This window comes from Pantherophis guttatus, chromosome 3, assembly GCF_059756535.1.
Source record: "Pantherophis guttatus breed Tessera chromosome 3, ASM5975653v1, whole genome shotgun sequence".
Taxonomy (NCBI): domain Eukaryota; kingdom Metazoa; phylum Chordata; class Lepidosauria; order Squamata; family Colubridae; genus Pantherophis; species Pantherophis guttatus.
Window position 1 is genome coordinate 81,322,985 of NC_142065.1, and position 25,531 is coordinate 81,348,515.

At 36.6% G+C, this 25,531-nt stretch overlaps 1 protein-coding gene across 15 annotated transcripts in view; it reads left to right on the top strand.

The window, feature by feature from the left end:
• Positions 1 to 19,232, top strand: part of ZNF326 (zinc finger protein 326) — a 31,758-nt gene extending 12,526 nt beyond the window's left edge. For 2 of the 15 annotated variants that reach the window (XM_034437186.3, XM_034437189.3), the window contains exons 5-13: positions 778 to 812; positions 3,090 to 3,174; positions 4,552 to 4,692; positions 11,394 to 11,508; positions 12,537 to 12,684; positions 13,394 to 13,493; positions 14,754 to 14,884; positions 16,826 to 16,921; positions 18,538 to 19,232. In XM_034437186.3, coding sequence (XP_034293077.1) covers positions 778 to 812; positions 3,090 to 3,174; positions 4,552 to 4,692; positions 11,394 to 11,508; positions 12,537 to 12,684; positions 13,394 to 13,493; positions 14,754 to 14,884; positions 16,826 to 16,921; positions 18,538 to 18,726 — 1,040 coding nt within the window. In that variant the 3' untranslated portion in view covers positions 18,727 to 19,232. The remainder of the gene's footprint in view (positions 1 to 777; positions 813 to 3,089; positions 3,175 to 4,551; positions 4,693 to 11,393; positions 11,509 to 12,536; positions 12,685 to 13,393; positions 13,494 to 14,753; positions 14,885 to 16,825; positions 16,922 to 18,537) is intronic. The other 13 variants (XM_034437188.3, XM_087889927.1, XM_034437191.3 and 10 more) reach the window with 9 other exon arrangements.
• The last annotated feature ends 6,299 nt before the right edge of the window (positions 19,233 to 25,531 follow it).

Here is a 25,531-nt window from a genome sequence, read left to right on the forward strand (position 1 = left end):
TAGAGTTCATCCCCTTAAGTATAAAAACAAAACATACATATATAGTTATGTCTCTATTATAGTAAATACTGTAAAAATTTCACAATAAATTCTCCCTATTGAATCAATTGTATTTTCCATTTGATTGATGACATGATATTTTGAAAAACTAGCTTCTATACTTTTAGTTGAGGTTTAAAACCTGTCTGAATTTGAATATATTTTAACAGTCAATAAGAATACTAAGCATTATTTCTAATCAAGATTACTCTAAAATATTGTTTACAAGTTCCTATCTCCTTGTTTTCAAGTTGGTTGTCTATTAAAATGTCTTTAATTGTTCAGTTAATTGTTCAGATACGTTATTTTATTCCTAGATTGAGAATAAGTGTAGAAAGTTATACTGATCTTCTTAGGTACAATGTTGTGAAGAATAATCTTGTATATGATTAAAGCAACAGTTATGAATGGAAGATAAAAGATGTATAACCAATTAATGGAAAACCACTTACACAGTATGATGTTTTATAATCCCACATGGTCATCTGCATTTTCAGTTTTGGTGTATTTTCAGTGCTTGAAAAAAAGAAATTGACTAAATTCTTTGTATTTTTCTTGTGTTTTTTTTAATAGAGAAGGCTATTATATACCCATTTCTTTAATGTTTCCTTCTGATTTTCTGTGTCCAAGATTCCTATTTTCTCAATTCTCCAAGGATTTAAAATAATTGCTAGGTGAGACAAAACATTTAATTGCAGTTTGATCTTCTTGAATTTCTTCCTCCTTTCATGCTAATAGACCCAAGGACGGCAAAGAAAAAAACTACTGCAGAGGTAAAGATTTAGTTTTGGAAAATATTGCACTTTTTATCAAGCATTGCAGTACATTAAAGTAATAACTACTTTCAATTTTCAAAATTTTTAAAGAAGAAGAGATATATGTCTACATAGTAAGCTTTCTTGGTCTTCATGGTAGAACTTTGAAACAACATCTGGTACCATAGTGTTAGAAGGTAGAATTTCTTTTTGAAACTCTGGTTGCAATCCAGAGACATTTAAAAAACCCCCACAGTTCTAACAATATTAAATTTGAAAGTAGGCAGATATAGACCATATACAGGTAGTCCTCAAATTATGACCACACTTGAGCCAAAATTTCTGTTGCCAAGCAAGACATTTGTTAATTAATTTTTGCCTCATATTATGACCCTTCTTGCCACAGTTGTTAAGTGAATCATTGCAATTGTTTAGTTAGTAACATGGTTGTTAAGTGAATCTGGCTTCCCCATTGACTTTGCTTGTGAGAAGGTCGCAAAAGGAGATCACATAACTTCAGGACCTCAGCTGCCATAAATATGAACAAGTTGTCAAGCATCTGAATGTAAATCACGTGACCATGGGGATGCTGCAATGGTCATAAGTGTGAAAAATTGTTATAAATCACTTTTCACAGTGCCATTGTAACTTTGAACAGTCACTAAATGAACTGTAGTAAGTTGAGGACTACCTCTAATTTTAAAGACTGAATTTCTAAGAAATATTGAAATGTATTTTGAACAAAACTAACAGGAAACTTAAAAGCTTTAAAGAAGTGTTTTACAAAAAAAATTGAATTAATCTAGACTCAGTTTCACTGAAAAGTAACATAGGTCTTCAAAATCTACTAGGTAAGCAGTGTTCAGTTTTTCCACATTATGACCATTTATGTAAAAAAGATTTGCCTGTCATTATTTAAATCTGAAGTATGATTTAGTTGGTATGAAGCTGCACTTTAAAAAAAAATGCACCAGAATCTCTGAACTACTTCTGAGTTCTCTATAGTAAGGTCTCCAACCTTAGCAACTTTAAGACTTGTGGACTTCAACTCTCAGAGTTGGCTGAGGAACTCTGGCAGTTGAAGTCCACAAGTCTTAAAGTTGCCAAGGTTGGAGACCCCTGCTCTATAGATACATTTATAAAAACAGATAATCCTTTGAATTCTCTTTAGGCAGCTGACAGTTGCTAAGCAAGGCAGTTGTTAAGTGAGTCATGCCCCCTTTTACCATGGCAGTTTTGCCATGTTTGTCAAGTGAATCACTACAGTTGTTAAGTGAATCTTGTGGTCTTTAAGTGAATCTGGCTTCTCCATTGACTTTGCTTGTCAGAAGCACCCTGGGAAGGTTGCAAATGACAATCCCGGGATGCTGCAACCATTATAAATTTGTGCCTGTTGCCAAGCATCCAAAGTTTGATCATATGACCATGGGAATACCACCGTTGTCATAATTGTGAGAACTGGTAAATAAGTCGCTTTTTTCCAGTGCTGTTGTAACTTTGGTCATTAAACAAATGGTTGTGAGGATTACCTGTAATATCAAAATCTAAATAGTTTCAATTCACACAATAAAATTTATAAAAGGACGTGCACAGCTAAAACATTAAAACAGATATATGAGCCTGATATGCCATAGTAATATCCTCTTATCACCATTCAAACCTGATGGAGCAAAAATGCCAGTATGTTTGCTTCTGCTGATAAGTGGTGTATGAGATAATATTATGTAGTTGGACCTTGGTTTGATCTATACCAAACAAAACAACAATCAGAGAGCAAACACTTCTTGAAATACTATTGGGATGGATAGGACAGTTACATTTACATTTCAATGCATGAAGAATGATAAAAACAACAACAATATAAACATGTAAATATCCAGTAAAATAATGCTGAAGAAGGTTTTCATTTCTAAGCTGGGCAGCAGCAAAAAGAAACAATTGCTTCAAGTTTAGCCTTGACAGTAGAGCGAGATACAAATGTCCTTGAATGTGACGTACTCAGTTGATGGGAGATGTTATCAGATCATGAATAAATCAATTACCCCCAAATACTGTTTACATTAAATAATTAAACACGGATTTAAATGGTCTGTTATTTAAAACATGACTCTGATGTGTGACTGCTTGACACACATTAACTCCATATAATGACCTGGAGTTGACTTGCTTAAATTATCTCCTCCGAAGCTAATTGCTTCAGCCAATTGGATTAAAATAGTTTATTGGAAATAATATGGCACATTTTGTCAGCTCTTCTGTTTACTCTGGAAACTTGTGCATTTGACCTTTCATTAGGATAATGAAGCTGGAGTTTGTGACACAATTACGGATGAAGACTTTACAAAAGATGCCTATGATGGCATTGATCAGGCATTTGAAGGTAAGCCTGCTTGTTTTATCAGGTAAAACTCAAGACATAATGCCTTTAGAGTTTCACCTGATGAAATATCTTTATATAAAAGCTGCACGTTATATAATTGTGCTGTTTCTTGCAGTATTTTTATGGGTTCAAGTTGATTGTTTAGGTAACAGTGATCAATTAATGTGTCAGATAAATAATTTCTTGCTTGTGGTATACTTTTCAAAATTCAGTGTATACCCTCTCTTTGAGTTGTTTCTTTAGGACATTGTCACTTAAAATGAGTGTTCTGGCACTGATGATCCTTACTTTTTAGTTACTGAGAATTTTATCAGGTATTGATTTGAAAGTACTACCTACCAGCCGTTCTTCACCAAAAATTGACTATGTATATGTGCTGCTTATTAAAACTTTTTCTAAATGCTTCAGTTACTAAAATATATTTTACAACCCACAATTACGGTAAGAAAATATCTGAAATCGAAATTTGATCCTAAACTTCTTTTCCCCTGTTGTGCTTTGTTGCTGTATGTAATCTGCATGATATGAAGTTGCTGGGAACTTGTTACATAATATTTCTTGTTTTGAAAAATTGTGGACATATCTCATACTGTGTAATAGGCTTTCCATTAAACTACCTTGCACCGATAAAATCTGCACTGCTCTTAATAATGAAGCTAAGCGGACTTATTTCTCCCTCCAACTGTATCATTTTCAGATTTAAAGTCTGTTTAATCTACCAGTATGTCTGTAGATCTATTAGGTAATGGTACTTTACCAAATGTTTACATGTTCCAATCTCAAGTCTCCAAATAGAGATATCAAGTTCATATATGGACTTGAACATCCCTTCTCCAGGTCTGTGCTAGGCTAGGATTTAAAGTCTGCTGAGCTTGAAACCCAAGACTTAGCAATGTCTCTCTGCAGAAGTCAAGCAAATAACTTACAAAGAAATTAAACAGATTTCATTTACATACTCCTTGAGCTTCAGAGATAAAATGCAACATTGCAAGTGTATCCCTATGGAGTATTTTGGAGGGTATTGGGGATGTTTCTGGGTGGCAGGGGCTAGAACAGTGGTGGAGAATCATCTTTTTATTATCAAGCTCCATAATCACAGGAGGGGAAAAAAGTGTTGGACTGCATTCTAAAGATAAGCAGAGTTGGTGGATCATGGCTTGTTCCTTTCTTCTCCTTGCTCTTTTTTCCCCCACACAGACTTTTCTTGGTCAGCTGTTAGGATTAAAATTATGTCTCACTTACATGAATAGTAGTTTGTTTTTATTTTGATAAGCCTTTTAAGTTTTGCTGTTTTTTATCATTCTCTGTGATTCACTACGGATTTCATACTCAAGAGACCAACTGCTAAGCATCAAACAATGTTTCTTTAATGGGCAGCTTTCTGTGACTACACCCCCCCTGTCTTTACAAATGCAGAAGAGATTCTAATACAGGAAGAAGCAACTTCCTCTGAACAATGGATAAACGAAAACAAGAAGAGACACCGGAGGCAAAGAAGGGGTAGAGCGGGAATTTTAGGTAATGGTACTTTAATTATTTAATTATCAATTGCAAACCATTTTATTCTCCACGAGAGTTCTCCTCATTTCTCCTAATGTGTATGTTTCTCCGCAAGCTTGTGTAAACAATGCATTACGAACTCTAGCTGACCAGATTATGTGGGCTGAAATTAAATATCCAGATTCACTACTCATTGTGTTAGGAGATTTCAACAGTGCTAACTTAAGGAAAGAGCTACTAAAATATTTTCAGCATGTCAATTGTCTCATTAGAGGCAAGAATACTTTAGACTTGTTACACAACATTAAAAGATGCTTATCGGTCTTTACTAGGAGCAGCTGTGGGACACTGATCATTGCATGATTCACCTTGTACCTGCTTATAGACAAAGACTTAAAACCATGAAACCAACAATTAAATCAGTGAGGTCTTGGACTGAGGAGGGAAAGCTAAAGCTACAGGCTTGCCTTGAGTGCACTGATTGGAATGTTTTTGAAGATATCTTTGCAGACTTGGATGAACTCACAGATACTGTAATATCATATGTCAGTTTTTGTGAAGACCTATGTATGCTGACCAGAAGCCTGCGAATATACAGTAACAACAAACCTTGATTCACAGCAAACATAAGCAGCTATATCATACCAAAGAGGAAGCCTATAGAAAAGGCAATAGAATGCTGTACAATCAGGCCAAAAATGTATTAAGGGAGATCAGAGCAGCAAAAAGAAGCTATTCTGAAAAGCTACGGAATCAGTTCCCAACAAATGAACCAGCAAACATGTGGAAAACTCTTAAAAATATAATCAGTTACAGCAAACCACCTTCCCATGCTGAAGTAAATCAACAACTGGCAGATGACCTGGATGTATTTTACTGTATGTCTGAGAGAAAACTACTGCCACCTATCTCCACAATCCCCATCTCAGACACACCAACAGCCAAGCCCCATCCCACCACCTCTGATGATTACAGAAAATGAGGTGCAAGGTCTATTTCAAAGACAAAAGCTGTGAAAGGCACGAGGCCCAGACAAGATAACTCCTTGCTTAAAAGCTTGTGCTGACCAACTGGCCCCCATCTTCACCCGCATCTTTAATGAATCACTAGAGATGTGCTATGTTTCTTCTTGCTTCAAACGCTCTACTATCATTCCAGTGCCGAAGAAACCCTCGATCAAGGAACTGGATTACTCCAGTTGCTCTAACATCTGTAGTTATGAAAACCTTTGAAAGGCTATTGCTGGTCCACCTGAAAACCATCATGGATCCGCTGTTAGACCCCTTGCAATTTGCCTACCAAGCAAATAGATCAACAGATGATGCTGTTAATATGGCTCTGCACTACATCTTACAACATTTTGAATCTCTAAAGACCTATGCAAGGGTCCTCTTTGTAGACCTCAGCTCAGCATTCAATACTATCATTCCAGATTCTTCTAACTAAACTAAACTAAACTAAACTTAACTAAACCATCTAGCTGTACCTGACCACACTTGTAAATGGATCATAAGCTTCCTAACAGATAGGAAGCAAGCAGGTAAAGCTAGGCAAAATCACATCAGATACCTCTACAATTAGCACAGCCCCCCCCCCCCCCGCTGTGTGCTCTCTTCACTTCTCTCTATATACCAACGTCAGCATCTCAAAAGATTGCTTGCAGTACTCTGTTAAAGTACTGAAGTTTGCAGATGATACAACAGTGATTGGTCTCATTTGAGACAATGACGAATCTGCATACAGACGGGAGTTTGAACAACTAGCCTTGTGGTGCGACGAACAATCTTGAACTAAACACGCTCAAAACCATAGAAATGGTGGTATATTTTAGGAGAAACCCATACTCCCATGCTACAATACTAGATAACACAGTATCAACAGTAGAGACCTTCAAGTTTCTAGGTTCTATCATACTTCAAGACTGAAAATGGACACCTAACATCAAAAATGTCATCAGAAAACCATAACAAAAAATGTTCTTTCTGCACCAACTCAAAGCTCAGACTGCCAAAGGAGCTGCTGATTGAGTTCTACAGAGGAATTTTTGAGTCTGTCGTCTGCCTCTCTATAACTGTCTGGTTTGGCTCTGTTACCAAGCAAGACAGGCACAGACTTACAAATAATTAGAACTGCAAAACAACAATAACACACAATTGTTACCAACCTGCCTTCCATTGAGGACCTGTATACTGCATGTGTCAAAAAGAGGGTAGTGAAAATATCAACAGACACCTAACATCCTGGATATAAATTATTTCAACTTCTACGCTCAAAACGATGCTATAGGGCACTGCACACCAGAACAACTAGACACAAGGATAGCCCCCCCCCCCATATACCATCATTCTGCTAACAACTAATTCCCACAACACTGTCAAACTACCTAGTAGGGCTGTGTTACTATTTTTCTCATCCTTCCTATTACCTATCTCCTCCTATTTATGACTGTTACCAGTGGTGGGATTCAAATAATTTTAACAACTGGTTCTCTGCCCTAATGATCTGCTTGGTGGTCATGTGACTGGGTGGGTGTGGCCAACTGGATTGGTCTCACCCTTAGGAAATTTCTCCTTATTCCAACTCACAATAAAATAGCACTGTTGCAATATTTAGAATAGAATAGAATAACAAGAGTTGGAAGGGACCTTGGAGGTCTTCTAGTCCAAACCCCTGCTTACGCAGGAAACCCTACACCACTTCAGACAAATGGTTATTCAATCTCTTCTTTAAAACTTCCAGTGTTGGAGCATTTACAACTTCTGGACACAAGTTGTTCTACTGATTAATTGTTCTGTCAGGAAATTTGAGGGGCTCCTACAAAAATGAGAGGGTCAATCTATTTTCCAAAGCACCAAAAGACACGACAAGAAACAGTGGATGGAAACTAACCAAAGAGAGAAGCAACCTAGGACTAAGAAGAAATTTCCTATGTATGAGATCAATCAACCAATGGAATAGCTTGCCTTCAGAAGTTGTGGGTGCCCCGTCTCACACAAGCAACACAGTTACAAGATAATTTGAAATCTTTACAGTCTAATACTGTAAGCTAACTCTTAAATGCTGAAAATACAGGATCAAAATACATAAAGATAGAAACAGCATTGCAACCTTATTCCAAATTAATAAAATCAATTCTGCTAATTAGAAGTGTATTTAAAAAAACAAAAGAATTCCCACAAACTCCTGCTCTGTATTAACATTTTAAAAACTCCTTCCCTGGTCTAATCCTGTTAACAAGAAGAGATTCAACCTGGAAATAAAGAGATATTTTCTGACAGTGAGAAAAATCAACCAATGGAACAGCTTGCTTTCGGAAATTGTGGGAGCTTCATCACTGGAGGCTTTCACGAAGAGATTGGACTGCCATTTGTCAGAAATTGTGTAGGGTCTCCTATTTGGGCAAGAGGGTTGGACTAGATGACCTGTGAGGTCCCTTCTGGCTGTTAATCTGTATGATCTGTAAATTTCTATTGTTTCTATGCTGACTGCATTCCTTCGGGTTTGTTATTGCAACTAAGTATTTGCCTATTAAATGGTTCTTGGCTGTCTGCCTGGAACTATTAACTGAAGGGAGAGAGAAAGGAAAAAACCCCCTCTCTCACTTTATTCCTCCCCCTCCCCGAGTTTTAAAGGAGCTATAATTTTTCTGCTGAGGAAATGGCTATGTAGTCATTTCTTCTTTTTCTTTTCCCTTCCTTTGGTTAATTACAAACGAGCGGGAACGTCAGGTGTGTGTGAGCTACTGGAATCGGCAGGCAGGCAGCCTTGACTATTCAGCCGGTTTGCAGTTCCACAAAGAGTTAACAAATGGTTCTCCTGAATTGGTGCGAACCGGCTGAATCCCACCACTGACTATAAAGTTTTACGATTCATATTGTTTTATTTAGTTTCCTAGTATGATTTGATTGCTTATTTAGTATTCTATGACTGTCACTAAGTCTTGTATCTTATGATTCTTGATGAATGTATATATTTTTTTATGTACACAGAGAGCAAATGCATCAAAGACAAATTCCTTGTGTGTCCAATGACACTTAGCCAATAAAGAATTCTATTCTATTCTATTCTATTCTATTCTATTCTATTCTATTCTATTCTATTCTATTCTATTCTATTCTATTCTATTCTATTCTATTCTATTTCCTATCCTATCCTATCCTATCCTATCCTATCCTATCCTATCCTATCCTATCCTATCCTATCCTATCCTATCCTATCCTATCCTATCCTATCCTATCCTATCCTATCCTATCCTATCCTATGTTACAGAGAAGATTGTAAGGCTGCAGGCTGGATTCAAAATCTCTAGGGACACCAAGACTTTTAGGTTAGCAGTTCCCTGTGCCTGGGCTAGGTTATTATGATAATAATAATAGCAATAGTGCTTAGACTTATATACCGCTTTAGAGTAGGGATGTTTGTTCTGTAAAATAGAGTGCTATTGCTACTACAGGTTGCAGTATATGACCAGACAGGCTTATGTATCTCCTTTATCTTTTAAAAGGAATCGAAGACTCATTAACTAAAGCCTGATATAAGATACAGATTCTTAATACTAAAGAATTGTAGGCTGTTCAATTTGCTTTGCATATTCAAATGAAACAAAGCTCAAAATTTTTCCACAAGAAATTCAGTACACAGAGCACTCGACTTATAGAGAAGTTTGTTTAGTGACTGTTCAAAGTTACAATGGCACTGGAAAAAAAGTAACTTATGATTGTTTTTTACACTTATGACCATTGCAGCATCCCCATAGTCACATGATCAAAATTCAGATGCTGAATTGGTAACTGATACCTATTTATGACGGTTGTAGTGCCCTGGGGTCACGTGATCACTTTTTGCAAACTTTTGACAAGCAAACTCAATGGGGAAGCCAGATTCATTAAACAACCATGTTATTAATAAACAACCATGTTATTAACTGAACAACTGCAGTGATTCATTTAACTTCTATAGGAAGGAAAGTTGTAAAATAGGGCAAAACTCATTTAACATCTGCCTCGCTTAGCAACAGAAATTTTGGACTCAATTGTGGTTGTAAGTCGAGGATTACCATATTGGTCATCCTAAACTTTCTTAATTTTAACAGGATAATTTGTGACAGTTGATAGAGCTATGTGCCTTTTTTTAATTATTCTTAATTATATTTCTATGCCTCCCACTCTCCGAGGACTCTGGGCGGCTTACACCAAAGACAGTATACTAAATAGCATATTGCCCCCAACAATGTGTCTCTTGTTCAACAAATGGAATCAGAAAGCCTTCCCTATTTCTCTACTATTAGATTCATATGTTCTTTCTGCTCATGCCTAGATAATGGAAATTGTACAGTCATTTCCAAAAATATTTGTGTAATGCTGTAGTTATTATTTTTTCATTAGATGGTGTTTGGCAGTTGGGAAATTGAGAGCTTATTTAATACCTGTTTTTAATAAGGTAGACTTTTATTTCAGAGTGACAAGTAATGGAGGGAACAGCTGTTGGGCTGCTTGAAAATTTTTATTTATTTTTATTTATTATTAGATTTTTATACCACCCCCTCTCCCGAAGGACTCGGGGCGGTGAACAGCCAGATTAAAAAACATACAATATAATCATGTCCAGATTGACAAATAAACCCCTATTTGACATATGGACCAAAAGGTTGCCTCCCTTATAAGAAGGCAGTGCCTTAATTAGAGAAAAATATTGAAGTTACTTTTTCTGGCATGCAATCAGAGGTTTAGAAAAATAAGGAATATTATAGATTTTAATATGTATGTTGATTTTCCCTAGCCATGTAGGGAAAATCAGGTCTATTTTTGAATTTCTGATTTATTTATTTGATTAACAAATTTTTATAGAGCTGTCCATCTCACTGAATGTAAGACAGCTAACACAACCATAAAAACCTTTCAAAAATAAAATAAAAGCAGGAGTGCAGGATAAAAACATTCCATTAGACATAATACAACCAAGGGATCTCCAAATGTGCTGAAAAACATACCTACAGGTCTTCCTGAAAGGCTAACAAGGATGGGACTAACCTCACCTTAATGGGGGATGATGTTTCACAGGGTGGGAACCACAGTAGGAAGGGCATGTTGTTTGGGTCCTGCCAAATGGACCTCTTTAGCAGATAGGACCTCGAGCACACCCTTCCTGCTGGGACAGGTAGATTTGTTTAGGAAGAGGCAGATCATCAAATAGCCTGGTCCCAGGTCACGTAGGGCTATGTCACAGCAGAAGTTCCCCTTTTTATTTTATTTTGTTTTGTTTTGTGTTGCGTTGGGGTATCTTACTTGCATTTTCTTGTCTGTTTCTATAAGCTGTCTTCACAATGAAACCAGAAAATATTTAGTTTTAACAAATTTTATCTAACAATAAACATGAAATTATGGTAATTATAGGCCTACAAATTGAGACAATAGCCAATGCTATTCTCAGCATTTACTTAGTGCCTTTATTATTTTGGCACATTAATTTTGGCACTTCAATTCTGGATATTACTCCTGTGAATATGGCCCTTAAAAATACATGTATCACAAAGTGTTAAAAATTGCATTTTTTTCCTTTTAATTCAGCAGCATCCTAATAGATGCCATCATCCCACATGGCATAAATTATCCCTCCTTATGAGATTCTAAATAATGCTGAAAGGTAGTAGGGTAAGTTCAAATTTTCCCTTGGTTAAAGTCTAGAACCTAAGTATTTATTTAACTCTTAATTGTTTTTAGGCGTCAAGCCAGAAGTAAAAAATGAAGAAGAAGAAAAACGTCGAATTGAGGCAAGAAGAGAGAAGCAAAGGCGTAGGAGGGAGAAAAATAGTGAAAAGTATGGTGATGGTTACAGGTTTGTGGTAGAAATGTTGTGAATTTGTCTCACCCATAATTCAAGGGCATAACAATAATACTTGCTCTAAACTGCCTTGACACTGTTTTTTTCATGGAGTTGTCTATTCAAATCTCAGTACTTATTCTATCATGTCTGCATATATCTGGGGTTTTGCTTGGGTAGGGAAGGGTGATTTATGGGCATAATAAGCCATTATATGCAGGAAATATTTTGAAATCCCTAAGAAATCTTCGACAAGAATAGAATGCCTGTAAGCCATCTTGAGGAGTCGTCTTAATTATTTAGATTCAATAGTGAAGAGGAGTGATTTTGTCAAAGGTACTTTTTTCTGATGCGATCAACTCTGATCTGTAAAAATCCAGATAGCAAAAAGACAAGAAAATTCTAACCTTCTGGTGCCATCTGGTGGTTGTCTGGTTTCTTACAGTTCAGATTAAGTAACCCTGTTTTTTGGTTTGGTTTTGTTTTTTTTAAAAAACATTACACATTTTTATTTTCCTTATAAGCTAGTATGGTAGCTAGTTTGAGCCAGAAAATTTTAGATTCAAATTTCTATTTGTCACCGCCCTGAGTCCCTAGGGGGAGAAGGGCAGTATATAAATTCAAATATTTTATTTAATTGACCAAACTAAGTAATAATTTTAATTAGCAATTTTATGATGTTTGTGTGTCTATATTTTTCTTGACTGTACACCACCTTGAGTCCTACGGGAGAAAGGCGGTATAGAAATATATATATATATATATATATATATATATATATATATATATATATATATATATATATATATATATATATATATATAAACTTGTTGTGATCTTCAAAACACTAACTCACAATCTCTCTCACGATAGCTACATTTGTCATATAGTTGAAAATTTTTTAAGTATAGGGATGCATTTTCATTAGTGTTTAAATGCTTGATAAGATAATTTCATTAATCCAGTTCTCTTGATTCCATTAAACTTTGATGGATTATCTACTCTACATGTTGCACTGACAATGTGCCTGTATCTTCTGCTAGAATGGCATTCACCTGCTCATTCTGTAAATTTCGAACCTTTGAAGAGAAAGACATTGAAGCTCATCTTGAAAGTGCTGTTCACCAGGAGACTTTAGATCACATTCAGAAACAGACCAAATTTGACAAAGTTGTGATGGAGTTTCTGCATGTGAGTAACTGTTTTAATTCTGTAAATCCAACTAACAGTTCAATTAACAGTTTAATCTTCCAGGTTAAAAAACATCATCATAAACAATAAAGACTGGTGTAAAGCCAAGCATAGCTATTATCTATTTAAGAAATATTTCTACAGTGTGCTTTTTAAACTATGAGGTTCATTGTGCGCATGTTGAAAATGTTTGATCTTCTAACATTATCATCCTAAAACATTTTATTTCCTGAAATGGAACTCAGATGATAAATTCGCTCTTCTGCCCTCCCACAGCCTTCATCTCACTGCTAAATCCAATGCTTGGTTGGCTGTTTAGGCAGATAGTTTTGCCTTTAGATTCTTCATAGTGCCATTTGATCATAGTCTACCATGTGATAGGATTTCCAGGTCTATTCATAGCCACAAAGCTAAGAGCCTTTTGTTACTGCGATTTGTAGAAGTGCCTTATTCTGGCTGTGAAATTTTTGAGGTTTTCCCCGCATTCTGTTACGGAAATTGTGGAAACAATTTATGTAATACTTTTCAATTTATGAAGATGAAGAGAACAGGACTCCACTATTGCAGAAAATTATATTCGTCTATCCCTAATTTCATAGTTATTTGAATCATAACTGTTGAATCTAGAATTCCACAATGTAGGAGATGAATGGGAAATAAGTGAAAATAATTTGCGATTCCTCCAAAATTATATTTATTTCTGTTTTAGGAGTGCATGGTGAATAAATTTAAGAAGACTGCTATGCGTAAACAGCAGACTACAAGCCAAATGGAAGCTGCTCAGATTACTGAAAAAGATGTAATGGAAGGCAAGTAGCCTATGAAAATAAGTGTTCTGTTTCAACACTGCTGTTCTAGCCTATAGACTCAGTATGCTGGAAGGTCAAATTGTAAAATCTTGGTCACTTGTTAGGAAGCAAGAATAAACAATCCTGTTTTTTTCTTCCAACTTAGTTTTAGCTCCTTGGGTTTCTGAGGACTTGAAAAAATTCATGTAAGATTCATTGGTTCCCTCAAATTAGCATGAAGGAAAAATTAGAATTCTGAAGCTGTTTTTGAAACTTAAAATTAGCAGGTTTAGGAATTCAGAGTGTGAGGGAGAAGTACTGAAAAATTTAGCACAGCTGTATATGATATATTTGGGGATGACTCATACATTTTATAGTTGTATAGGGCATACTAGTGAATTGTTTTGAATATTTGTCTCTTGATTCTATTATCAGCAAGAGGACAGTCCACAATAAAGCTCTCATTCTCATTGCAGATGGTTAACAACCACTCATTCAATAGCTGTTCAAAGGTTACAAGGGAGCTGAACAAACTGGGTACTTGGCAACTGATTTACACAAAAGTTGCAGCATCCTACAATCATATGATCATCATTTGTGATTTTTCCTGTTGAGTTCCCCAAGCAAAGTCAACTGGGAAGCTAGCAAGTTGCTCCCACTCTTGCTGCTCCCCCCCTCCCCGCCCCAAGGAGCCTGACTATGGAGTATGAGATCATGGAGATCTGATATTCTGTAGTGCATGCCTGCCCGTATTCAATAGTGCCTACCAGGCAGCATCCACTTCTGGCCATGCTTCTACCACAGCAGCCACTTACCCACCTGCTGGCCTTCTGGTGAACCACACAGGACTTGCAACTTTCTGTAGGCTTCTCCATTGCCTTTGCTTATTGGAAGCAAGCAGGAAGACATGAGGGGGTGCTAGCTTAATGTCCTGAAATCCTCGCTAATTGATGGTAATCAAGACTGCCAGGATTGCTGGTGCTAAATGTCTAAACATGATTAAAGTGTGTAGTCATGTTACACACTATACAGCTGCATTGTTTAGCAGTGGAAATCTTGGTCCCAATTACAGTTAAGTGAGGGGATACCTATATGTACTTGTAATTTCTTCCTCTACTCCCCCTTTTTTTATATTATGCAGTAATTGAATACTTGGAAATGTTCCCCATATGGTTGTCTCCTTTTTAACGTTGCAAAATCTGTATTGCTTCTTTTTTATATATTGAATCCCCACTGTTTTCTTTTTGACCAAATCTCAGACATCTGTTATGTCTTTACTAGGTGTTACGGCTGATGATCATATGATGAAAGTTGAGACTGTCCTTTGCTCTGCATGCAGCGTCTATGTTCCTGCACTACACAGTTCTGTTCAGCAGCATTTAAAGTCTCCAGAACATGCAAAAGGAAAACAGGTAAAATATATGTACTCAGTTCAATTTCAGTAGAGTTGCAGGTGCCTAGAGATATATAGTCTGGCCATTTCTCAGTTCTTTACGAAGACCCTTGATGACTATATGAAATATTAGCATAATTTATCCCACTGTGCAAAGTAATCAGAAAATATATACGATATAGATTACTATATTACTTTCCCTTGATTACCTCTTTGTTTGAAAAGCAAATCTTATTTTATGTTGCTCTGTTTGTCAAATTTATGGGAACTGGTAAAAAATAACATTTGTACAAAGATGCTTAGTTTTTCTTTTCTTTCAAGGATGAAAGATGCTGGGAGTTGGGGCCACTGTTTTGTGGTAGTTCTCTTTCTTCAGAGATTGTTGTAGTTATTGATGGTTGGCGGGGGAAGTGATCTAATCCTAGACCCCTACTTTGCAGGATGCCTCAGAACTATTTCCTTTTTAATTTCTACACAAAGTGCTAGATTTACTAATTTGTCAGCACAGAATACAGTACCAGTTTGTTGATAGTCGTGTATTTCTGAGCCTGGTCACTCAAGTGAAATTGTCACTGATTGGTTCTGGTTTCTCTAAGCTCTGAGGATCTAGATGTGGGTTTTGGACTTCATGGGGCCTGGAGCTGGAAAGAGTTCATCTTTGACTCTGGACAGGGTTTTACTACCCTGCTTGGATTAGTGTACAATTTGAGGGGCTTCCTGGACTGAAATGTGACTGCAAAATTTCACTCTGTGTCCCAGTTGCACTTGTTCATGGATTAAGGGGCAGGGGATTTACTTATGGTCATTCACATTTAGTCTTCTCCTAATTGGATTATTGCAATTTAAGTCCTCTATATAGAACTGCCCTTGAAAACCTGGAAGCGTCAGTTAGTCCATTCCATTGTATCCATATCACAAAGTCTCTATAGATTCCAGATGTATTTCAAGGTGTTGGTTATCTCCTGTAAAACCCTATAAGCATTTGACTGGTTTATGTGTGAGGCCACCTTCTACCTGTCCCATACACTCCAACAGGAAGGCCGCGCTCAGGTTTCTTCTTGGAAACTGTCATCTTGTGAGACTCAAGTGGTGTCTTTTTAGCAGCTGTCCCTGCCCTTTGGAATGATACGCCCTTCTCCCAATATATGATCGGCCCCAGCCCTGTAGTCATTAGAAAGGCAGGTGAAAGCCGGTATTTGTCTCCAGGCATTTGGGTCAGGGTAAGTAAGATTCCCAGAAGTATATATTTTAGTGCCAATCACCATTCGTTTTGTAATGATTTTGCACACATTGTTTGTGTAGGGTGGCTGGGAATTAGAACTCTTGAATGAGGAGAAACTGCCCACTTTTTTTTAGAGCACAGGTTCACACAATTCTTTAGTTCTTATTAAGTTTGTCATAGCTGCATATGGACAAGATTGGGTAGAAAGAGATGTGGTTAAAAGAGAAAGTTCGTATAACGAGTAGGATGCAGTTTTAAAAGAAGTACCCACTTCTTTCCTTCTTCAAATTGGTTTCAAGGTCTCAGGGCTTGTCAGAACATACCTTTAAAGTAAAGTCATGTTTAATTCAGATTCTAACAATATGTGAAAATCAGTTAGTGAAACTATGCATACATATTTGTTTCTTTTTTTTCCTTTTCTATCAGTCTAAACACTGTAGCTGCTTAACAACATCTAAGGCCTGTTTGCAGCCCTGATCTTTCAAGTTCAGTTCTGTAACAGGCCTTTCCCACTTTTCAACACTGTGGAAATTCCATAGAATTAGTTTGGTAATGAGCTGTGGTCCCTGCTTGATCAGCTTCAGTATAGATGGTACTGACAGATATTTAAATTTACAAGAATTAGTAAGAATTCAACTTTTTTTGAGATGATTGTTTTCTTCAGTGACAATTTGGTATATCTGGCTAACTCAACTTTTGTTGTGATATTTTTTGAATGTTCCTTTGGAATATTTGCAGACTTACAAAGAACAAATTAAAAGAGAGAGTGTCCTAACAGCTACCAGTATTTTGAATAACCCCATAGTGAAGGCACGGTATGAACGTTATGTCAAGGTAAGTTTGCAATATGGATTAATTTTACCAGCAGTAGCAACAGCAATGTTTAAAATTCATATGAAATTAATTTCTTCGAATTTAACAAATCCCAAACTACATTTGATGTTGCTGAAAGTGTAGCTTTCTGTAATAGATTAATCCACTGAATATATTTATACATTAAATTAGTATATATTTTATGTTAAAATATTACTGAAGCAAGCATAATGCCTGACTTTCAGTTTAGGGATAAGTACGTTGCATAATTGTCCCAAAGGTGCTTTTTTTCCAGAGGCAACTGAACTTTCTGGTTTTTCTTTGAAGATGTTTTGCTTCTCATCCAAGAAGCTTCTTCAGAATAATTCTGCAAGTTTTAAAATTGCATGTGTCAGTTGCTGCTTCAAATATATTTTTTAAAAATTTGTTTTAGAATAATTTTAATATATGATAAAAGGAAAAGAAGCCAAAGACAAGCAGGAAAACAAACAGAAAAAACCAAGAAAGTTACAAATGACGTAATTAAATCTTAACACAAAAATGCTGATCATTCTTTTCATTATACTAGTTGAGAGCTAGCTCATAAAAAGTGAATATATCTGAATGAACCAAAATGCATTTTGCTGTCTTTATGGCATTGAAAAGTAATTGTTTTGCTGCTTTTCTTCCCCCAGTATATCTTTTCAAAATACACCAGATAGTTTAACAACTTGATGACAGGTTTATTGGCTAGTTTTGGTTTTAATTATTGCATGCTGCCCCGTCACTGTTGCAAGATGGGCAGTCATATAAATTATTTAAATAAATGCACATTAAACAATAGTGACTTCCAACAGAAAACTCCTATTTGCTATTTTCAAACTGGATTATTCTAGAATTTAAGTTTATCATGTAAATAAAGGACAATATTATACTTTCACCATTCAATATGCTTCATGATGTTTGATCTAGGAAGTACAATGGAATTGTCAAATTTGTCCTTCTGAATCTTTGATTGCTGCTGTTAAGCTACACTGTTACAGTGTCTGGATTTTATGTCCATCTAGTTGAACTGTCCAGAAGAACTAGATAAGGAAATATAGTTGTGCTGAGTCTACTGAGTTTCTGCCCTACTCAGTGTATTGTTTCTGCAAGTAATGCACTTAATTTCAGTAATAATGGCACTAGAATTTTTGAGTTCTGCACTGAGTTGTATTGCAATTTCTAGGTATTCCAGATTAAAAAAATAAGCCATTGGAAAGAAGTGGTTGGAAATATACTGTACAGTATATCAGTTAAAAATGTGTGGTTGGTTTGAATGAATTACAAACAACACTGAAAATAGACCATTTATGATAGGTATATGAATTATGCTTATTATATGTTCTTGATTTTAAAGTAGTCCAAATTTAGTGGAACAAAATTGAGAAGATACAGCATGAAATGTAATTGTGGTTTTATGTTATTTGCATTTTGATTTTAAATATTTTTAGCCACCGTGTGAAGTACAGTAGATGGACATATAAATTGTATAAGTAAATAATGAAGCTTGTTTTCACCATGAATTGGGAATTGGGAATCCAATTTTAGATTAAATTTTTTTTTGTTTCTGTCTGTACATATTTCAGTGAACAGAGTTTGTTTCTGATTAACATTAGGGTGAAAATCCATTTGAAGTCACTGATCAAAGTGCAGAACAGCAGGCAGAAGAAGAAGAAGAAAAGGCAAATGAACCTGCAGAAGAGGAGGAAGAAGAGGAGGCAGAAGGGGAAGAAGAGGAGGAAGAAGCAGAAGAAGAACCAGAAGAACAGACTGACTTCACTCTTGACCAAACGGAAGATAATTAAATGCAAAACATTTTGCACAAGCAGAGGGAAGTCCTACTTTTACTTTTCTGTTCATATGGCTCATTGTAAAATTTATTAGCAATTACAACAAGACTATTATCCTCAACCCTCTGCATGTACTTCATTTGAAGAAGTCGCTCTGTAATCTACTTCCACTTTTGCTTAAAAATGGAAGTAAACCCGTTTTTAATAGAACCTTTCTAGTGATCTCACTGTTAGAACTTACTATATTGCGTATCTTGTGAACATTGGATTTTTTTTCCCCTTGATGTTAAGATTTGGATACATAAATAAAGAAAGTAGTAAGTTTAAATCATTTCACCACAAAGCGTTTTAACTAAATGCAGGGTAAATAGTTCTAGAAGCCTACTAAATATAGAATTATGTTGTGAGTGTGCCTGTCTCCTGGACTGTATCACTCATTGTAAAGTACATGTTATGACTTGTAGGTTTTTTTGTGTGTGTGATGAAATCTTGTTTGTAACAATAAAACATTTTAGAAGCCATGATGTCCAGTTTTAATTGTAGACTCAGCAAAATTTAGCCTATTAAACAATAGGGCCTTTTTCATTTACAATATGTAAATGTTTGCTCTGAAAAACAGTACATTAGTTTTCTAGTGTAATCTAAAATGTAAATTGTCATTTAAAACTAATTAATAGCGTCTTTACACATATCTTCACAGCTTTGATCAGTATTCATATCTGTTTATACGGAGCATCTCAAGATAAATTTATTGGTCAGTTGTCCTTGATTGTGTTTCTTTTAGATTTTCTTAGCAACTGTTACATTCCAAAAGTGCTGTTATTTTCTGTTGTCTGTAAAAAAGGAAAAAGCGCTGAGGACAAAAATTAGTGCTTTTTAGTTGGGTGAATGCACACTTGACCCCTTTTAATATAAATAAAAACTACTTGACCCCCACTATTTATGATTTTATCTTAAACTTTGCATATTTTACTATTGAACTTTGGTCTAAAGCAGTCGTTCTTGACCTTTTCTTCACCATGGACCCCCTTTAAATACTTTTTGTGGCAACAGACCTCGAAAACTTAAGATTTAGATCATAATATTTCTTCCAAGTCTTTGTAGACCCCCTGTGATGACATTGCCCCCATCCCACCCCGGATTCACAGACCACAGGTTGAGAACCCCTGGTAATAAAGGATTCTTTTTACATTAAGAAAAGCCACGAGGCAGGATTTCTATTTTTAAAATGTCATTTGATTTGTTGAAATGTCCATGAATGATTTACTTTCATGTGCTGCACCCACACATATTACAAAGTCCTAAATTTAAATTTTCAGTAGAAACAAGTCTTAAAGATTACTCTTGGAAGAATGCAAGAGCAAAATTGGCTTGTGTCCTTAGAACTGAATAGAAGAGCTTAGCCATGATAACTTTATGTAGGAAAATATTACATCAGGAATGGTGTACATGCAAACATGAGCTCCAGAATAAAGAAAGCAATGCAAATGAAATTTCAAATCTGACCTTGATAAAATATACATATTTTTATTGTCCTTTCAAGTTATAGATCTCTCCTTTTGCATCTTAAATCTCTTTCCTAAAAGGTGCATGTGCCTGCGTGCGCACACACTCTCAATCTTTAGCTTGAATGAAAGGAACCTATTCAAATAAAATCTTAGGAGATTTACAAAGTTCTAGAGCGCCCTACAAATAGTTATGTACAATATTAATACATTCCAGCTGAAATGGAGAAACTGTCAAAACTATACTTTGACTTGAGTTCACAAACTTTTGAGCAACCCTGTACCTCTAGATAACAGCAATCAATCCTTTGTAACCAGAGTGTCATGCGGGTCAATGGTCAATATTGGATATAGTTAATATATCAGCCAAAATGTGGATGGATTGTTATCTAGCGCTAACATTGGGGGATCGGAGCACACAATTGGGCATTCCCAAGTGGCCTACATGATTTTCCAAGCAGCATTAACATTTTTGCCCATTTCTGTAATGTCTACATTCAATTTTGGTTGGCTTATTTTTCAGAGAGATGGGCTATCTTGGGCCCAGATGCAGGCCTTTCCACAACCCTGGAATTTATCTGAAAGGAAGTGTTGCCTGTACCTGAATTCCTATCCTTGATGGTTTCATTTATAGTTTCCTGTAAGCGTACATGTTATAGAGATCCTTTGGCACTCCATAGTATACTTTCAAAAATAAAATACAGATGCAATTTAAGTAAAAAAAAAGCTACACTATGAAGGCTTCACAGTTTTGCTTTTATAATTAAACTTCAAAGTGTGCATACTGGTCAATCAAACATGGGCTTGGACCATCTTGTTCTTAGTTTCTCCTCCACAATCCACGATCTTGGGTATGACCTATGGAGCTGCTCATTATGTCCTGCTGCCTCCTGACACTGACCCCTGCACTGAGCCTGCTGTAGGTTTACTGGCCATTGGAAGATCAAGGCTTCCCCAGAGGTTGGCTTCTTCAAGGCCAGTAACTGCAGCTTTATTAGAACAGAAACGAGAGCTGGATCTTTTGTTTGGCTGACTGGACTAAAATTGTTAAGTTTTTTTTAAAATGTGAGGTTTAGATTCTTTGACTCCGCTATTGTATCAACTTAACTTTGGATGAATGGGAGCTTTGTGACGGGGCAATGGCATCCTAACATCCATTTTGTGAATGGCAAATCTTGGTTCCCATGCTGTTGTTTTGAGCAAATGCTCGTGACGTGCTCTTCAAGCTAACAACATCCCTCAGAGCTCTGCAAAGATTGAGGAACACCGATCTTTTTCAGGCGTTAATGACTTTTGAGTGCTGCATTTGTAGAAATGAGATAGACGGTTCAGAAGATCCACACTACTGCAAAATGGTATATTAGGAAGGGGTTGTGAGGGGTGGTTCTGTGCATTCTTAATTGAATTGAAATGATTTAGAGCACGAGACGTACAAAGTGATTTTATTCCTGTTAGTGAACCTGAAAGCTACAAATGTGACCCATTGGAAGACGGCAATGAAATTACCCTCACAATTCTGATGCTCAAGATGGAAATATAACAGCTTCCTAAGGATAAGTGGTTTTTCAACACAGGAATGTCCACAGAGGTAGGGGGTCAAAAAGAAGCCAAGAAGGTAGCTCTGATTGCATGAATAAAGCAGCCCTCCTCACGTCTATATCTAAAACTGGAGGGCTTTATCCAATTTTTGATTGTGAGTGGGTTAAGGTTATCCCTCAAAGAATCCTAGAGTTGCTTGGGCACACCAAGTCCAAACTCTTGCTCTATACAAAAATACCAGTGAAGAACTCCCAGATAAACGATTGAAGAAAGGTCTCCACTGAACGGTAGTCTTTTATTATCTCCCTGGGTAATGAATGGCACTTAATTTTTTTTTAAAATAAAAATTTGACTTTCTGTAACTTCACTATTCTCTATTTTGCATTCTGGAAAAGAGAAAGGCCAGAACTTGAATATTCTTCCATGTGTTCTGTGCTGCCAGGTATTTGAAGAATGCTATTTTTTTATCAACCTGCCCCCCCTCCCCCCAATGTCTTTTCTTGGGATTAAACACATCCAGCTCCTTCACCACCTCTTCCTATTGTCTTGCTTCTGTGTTCTGTGTCGTTTTCATCAAACCAATTAATGAGAGAAAAATCCCCAAAGTCTGCAGAAGTAAAAAGCAACCAGTGACATTGCAAGAAGGAACAATCCATGGAACAACTTGCCTCCAGAATATTGGAAGTTTTTAAGAAGAGATGGGACAACCATTTGTCTGAAATGGTGTAGGGTTTCCTGCCTGAGCAGGGAGTTGGACTAGAAGACCTCCAAGGTCCCTTCCAACTCTGTTAATTCTCTTAAATTATTTTGTAAACTGCCCAGACTTCCTGCTAGACAAGATGGGCAGCAGATTTAAAGGACTATTCTTGCTTTCGCTCCACCTTGATTTAAAAGATCTGCTTGGATAAAATCCGCTTCCCTATTTCTCATATTGATAGGCAGAGGGCAGCAAAGCTCCATTTGAAACAAGTCCTCTAGCGAACAGAAATTTATTTTGAACCACACAAAGCTACTTCACATTTGCAGGTGACTTGCTCTTTTATTTACCGATTGAAAACTTTTAAGTCCGGATAATGCTTTGTAAAATAAATTAAAGAAACAAAATTTGAATGCAGAGGCCAAGCAGAGGGGATACAACTCCTCCTTTTCCGAAAGTCAACTTATGTATCAACTGTTAAAATAATGATGACGGGGAAAGTGATATTTTGCAAGAATAAAAACAGGATATAATAACATATAAAGGTCATGCTAACTGCTGTGGAGGGAAAATTGGGCAGGAGGCCACATTGGAAGTATGGCAGCTAAACATCCTGTGCATGTTTTAATATGGATTTAAAAGCAATCATATATCAAATTCCAAATTTCATGTAGTTGAATGGACATTATTCCATTATTCCAGAGCCTTGGTGGCACAGCAGACTAAAGTGCTGTTAAATAGCCTGCAATTACAGCCTGCAATTACTGCAAGTTCAAATCTCACCACGCTCAAGGTTGACTCAGCCTTCCATCCTTCCGAGGTAGGTAAAATAAGGACCCGGTTTTGGGGGCAATAAGCTGACTTGTATAAAAAAAGAACACCGCTTGGGGAGGGCCCGAAAGCCCTATTAAGCAGGTATATACAAAAGTATGAAGGCTACTACTTAACGCATTGTAAGCCGCCCTGAGTCTCCAGAGAAGGGCGGCATATAAATCGAACCAATAAATAAATAAATAAATAAATTATAGTATAAATCCTTGGTGGCAAAATAAGCGTAGTCTTTCTGCTCTTGCATTCTTTAAAACGAATAGTCAAAAGTCTTGCATCTGGCTGAGAACTGATTTTTTTTTTAAAAAAAATATAGATTATATGTTTATTTTCTAGCAATGTGAAAGCACTGATATTATTCAGTGGTCGGATTCTATTCCCATTTCTAACTTTATGTATTTATAAACAGTTCAGTTTATTCAATCAGAAGTAAATAAATGTTGAATACTGCAGATAACACAGTATTCACACACACGGCACCAAATCACTTCTACGAGATGCTGACTGAAATCTGGCAGCCTTCCTGACAGTACTTGTGATGTGAATTCATCCCCTGTATTGGAACACAAGTAGTTCTTGATTTACAACCACTCACTTATGGAGAGTTCAAAGTTACAACAGCACTTTAAAAAAAAAAAGACTTATGATTGATCCTCACACTTACAACCATCACATCATCCCCACAGTCCCATGATTCAAATTTGGGTGCTTGGTAACTGGCATCTATTTCCAAAAGTTGCAGCATCCCAGGGTCATGTGATCACTATCTGCAATCTTTCCAGCCAGCTTCCAACAAAGTTAATGGGAGAAGCTGCTTAATAATGTGTTTCATTTAACAACTGCAGCTAACAACCATGGCCAAAAAGGTGGTAAAATTGGGCACGACAGCATAAAAAGTAAGCAATCCATCAGATACCAAGAAAATGCTAGTTGCTTGCTTAAAAACACACCAACTTGCTACACATTCCATGTTGGTCAACACACAATCCACTTAATGTGATTTTAACAACTGCCTTGCTTAGCAACACAGATTCTGATCCCAATTGTGGTTGTAAATCAAGGAATACCTGCAAGGAAGAAAGTCTCCTGTCTAGAATGTGTAAAATGTTAAAACATACCATGTTTCCCCGAAAATAAGACATCCCCTGATAATAAGCCCAATTGGGTTTTTGAGCGCATGTGCTAAAATAAACCCCCTGAAAATACCCCCCCCCCAAATAACCCCCCCAAAATAGCCCCTCCCCAAAAATATGTAAACACATGAGCAGCTGGTCCCCGCCATTTCCTCTGGTTAGGGTTAGGGAGACAGAGCTGGAAATCAGGTAATATGGCAAGAGGAGTCCCATCTTTTTTTTTTTTTTAAATTTGATTTATATGCCACCCTTCTCCGGAGACTCAGGGCGGCTTACAATGTGTTAAGCAATAGCCTTCATTCTTTTGTATATTTTATACAAAGTCAGCTTATTGCCCCCACAAACTGGGTCCTCATTTCACCTACCTTAGAAAGGATGGAAGGCTGAGTCAACCTTGAGCTTTGGAGAGATTCGAACCAGCAGTAAATTGCAGGCAGCTGTGTTAATAACAGGGTGCTTAGACCACTGTACCATCTTGCTCCACGCACCCCAAAATAATAAGACCTCCCCGAAAATAAGGCCAAGCGCTTATTTCGGGGTTCAAAAAATATAAGACAGGGTCTTATTTTTGGGGAAACACGGTATATCTAGGCATAGTCCAGGAGCATGGGGAAATTAGAAACTCTATCAGCCAAGGCTGGAGATTACTAGAATTGAGAAAGAAGAATGTCAAATCATGATGATTTTCTCTGCTTTAGGGGAATAGTGAGTCTATCAAAAAAGAACAAGTGGATCAAGGAAGTTCTCCAGAAGAACTGCTTGGAGGCAGCTGAGTGAAGTGGGGGGATTTCCTCTTCACTGTACAGTCATCATGGCACTTTCTAAAACCAGGGAACAGGATAGTTATGAGCCGTGACTCCTTGCCTATTTACTTCACAATCTTAACTATTCATTATCAGCCCTTTTTAGAAATGTTTCTGTTGACTCGAGGATTGGAGCAACTCACAATAAATACCCTGTATAAAGGCCATAAAATAAATAATCAGATTCAAAACTTGTATGCAAAGTGAACGAGCAAAGAAAGTATATGAGATTGAGAAGTGAAAATAAAATTATTCTTTCCCTGCCCATTTTTTTTTGGGGGGGGGACCCCGTCCCCCAAAAGCAGTAATGTGTTG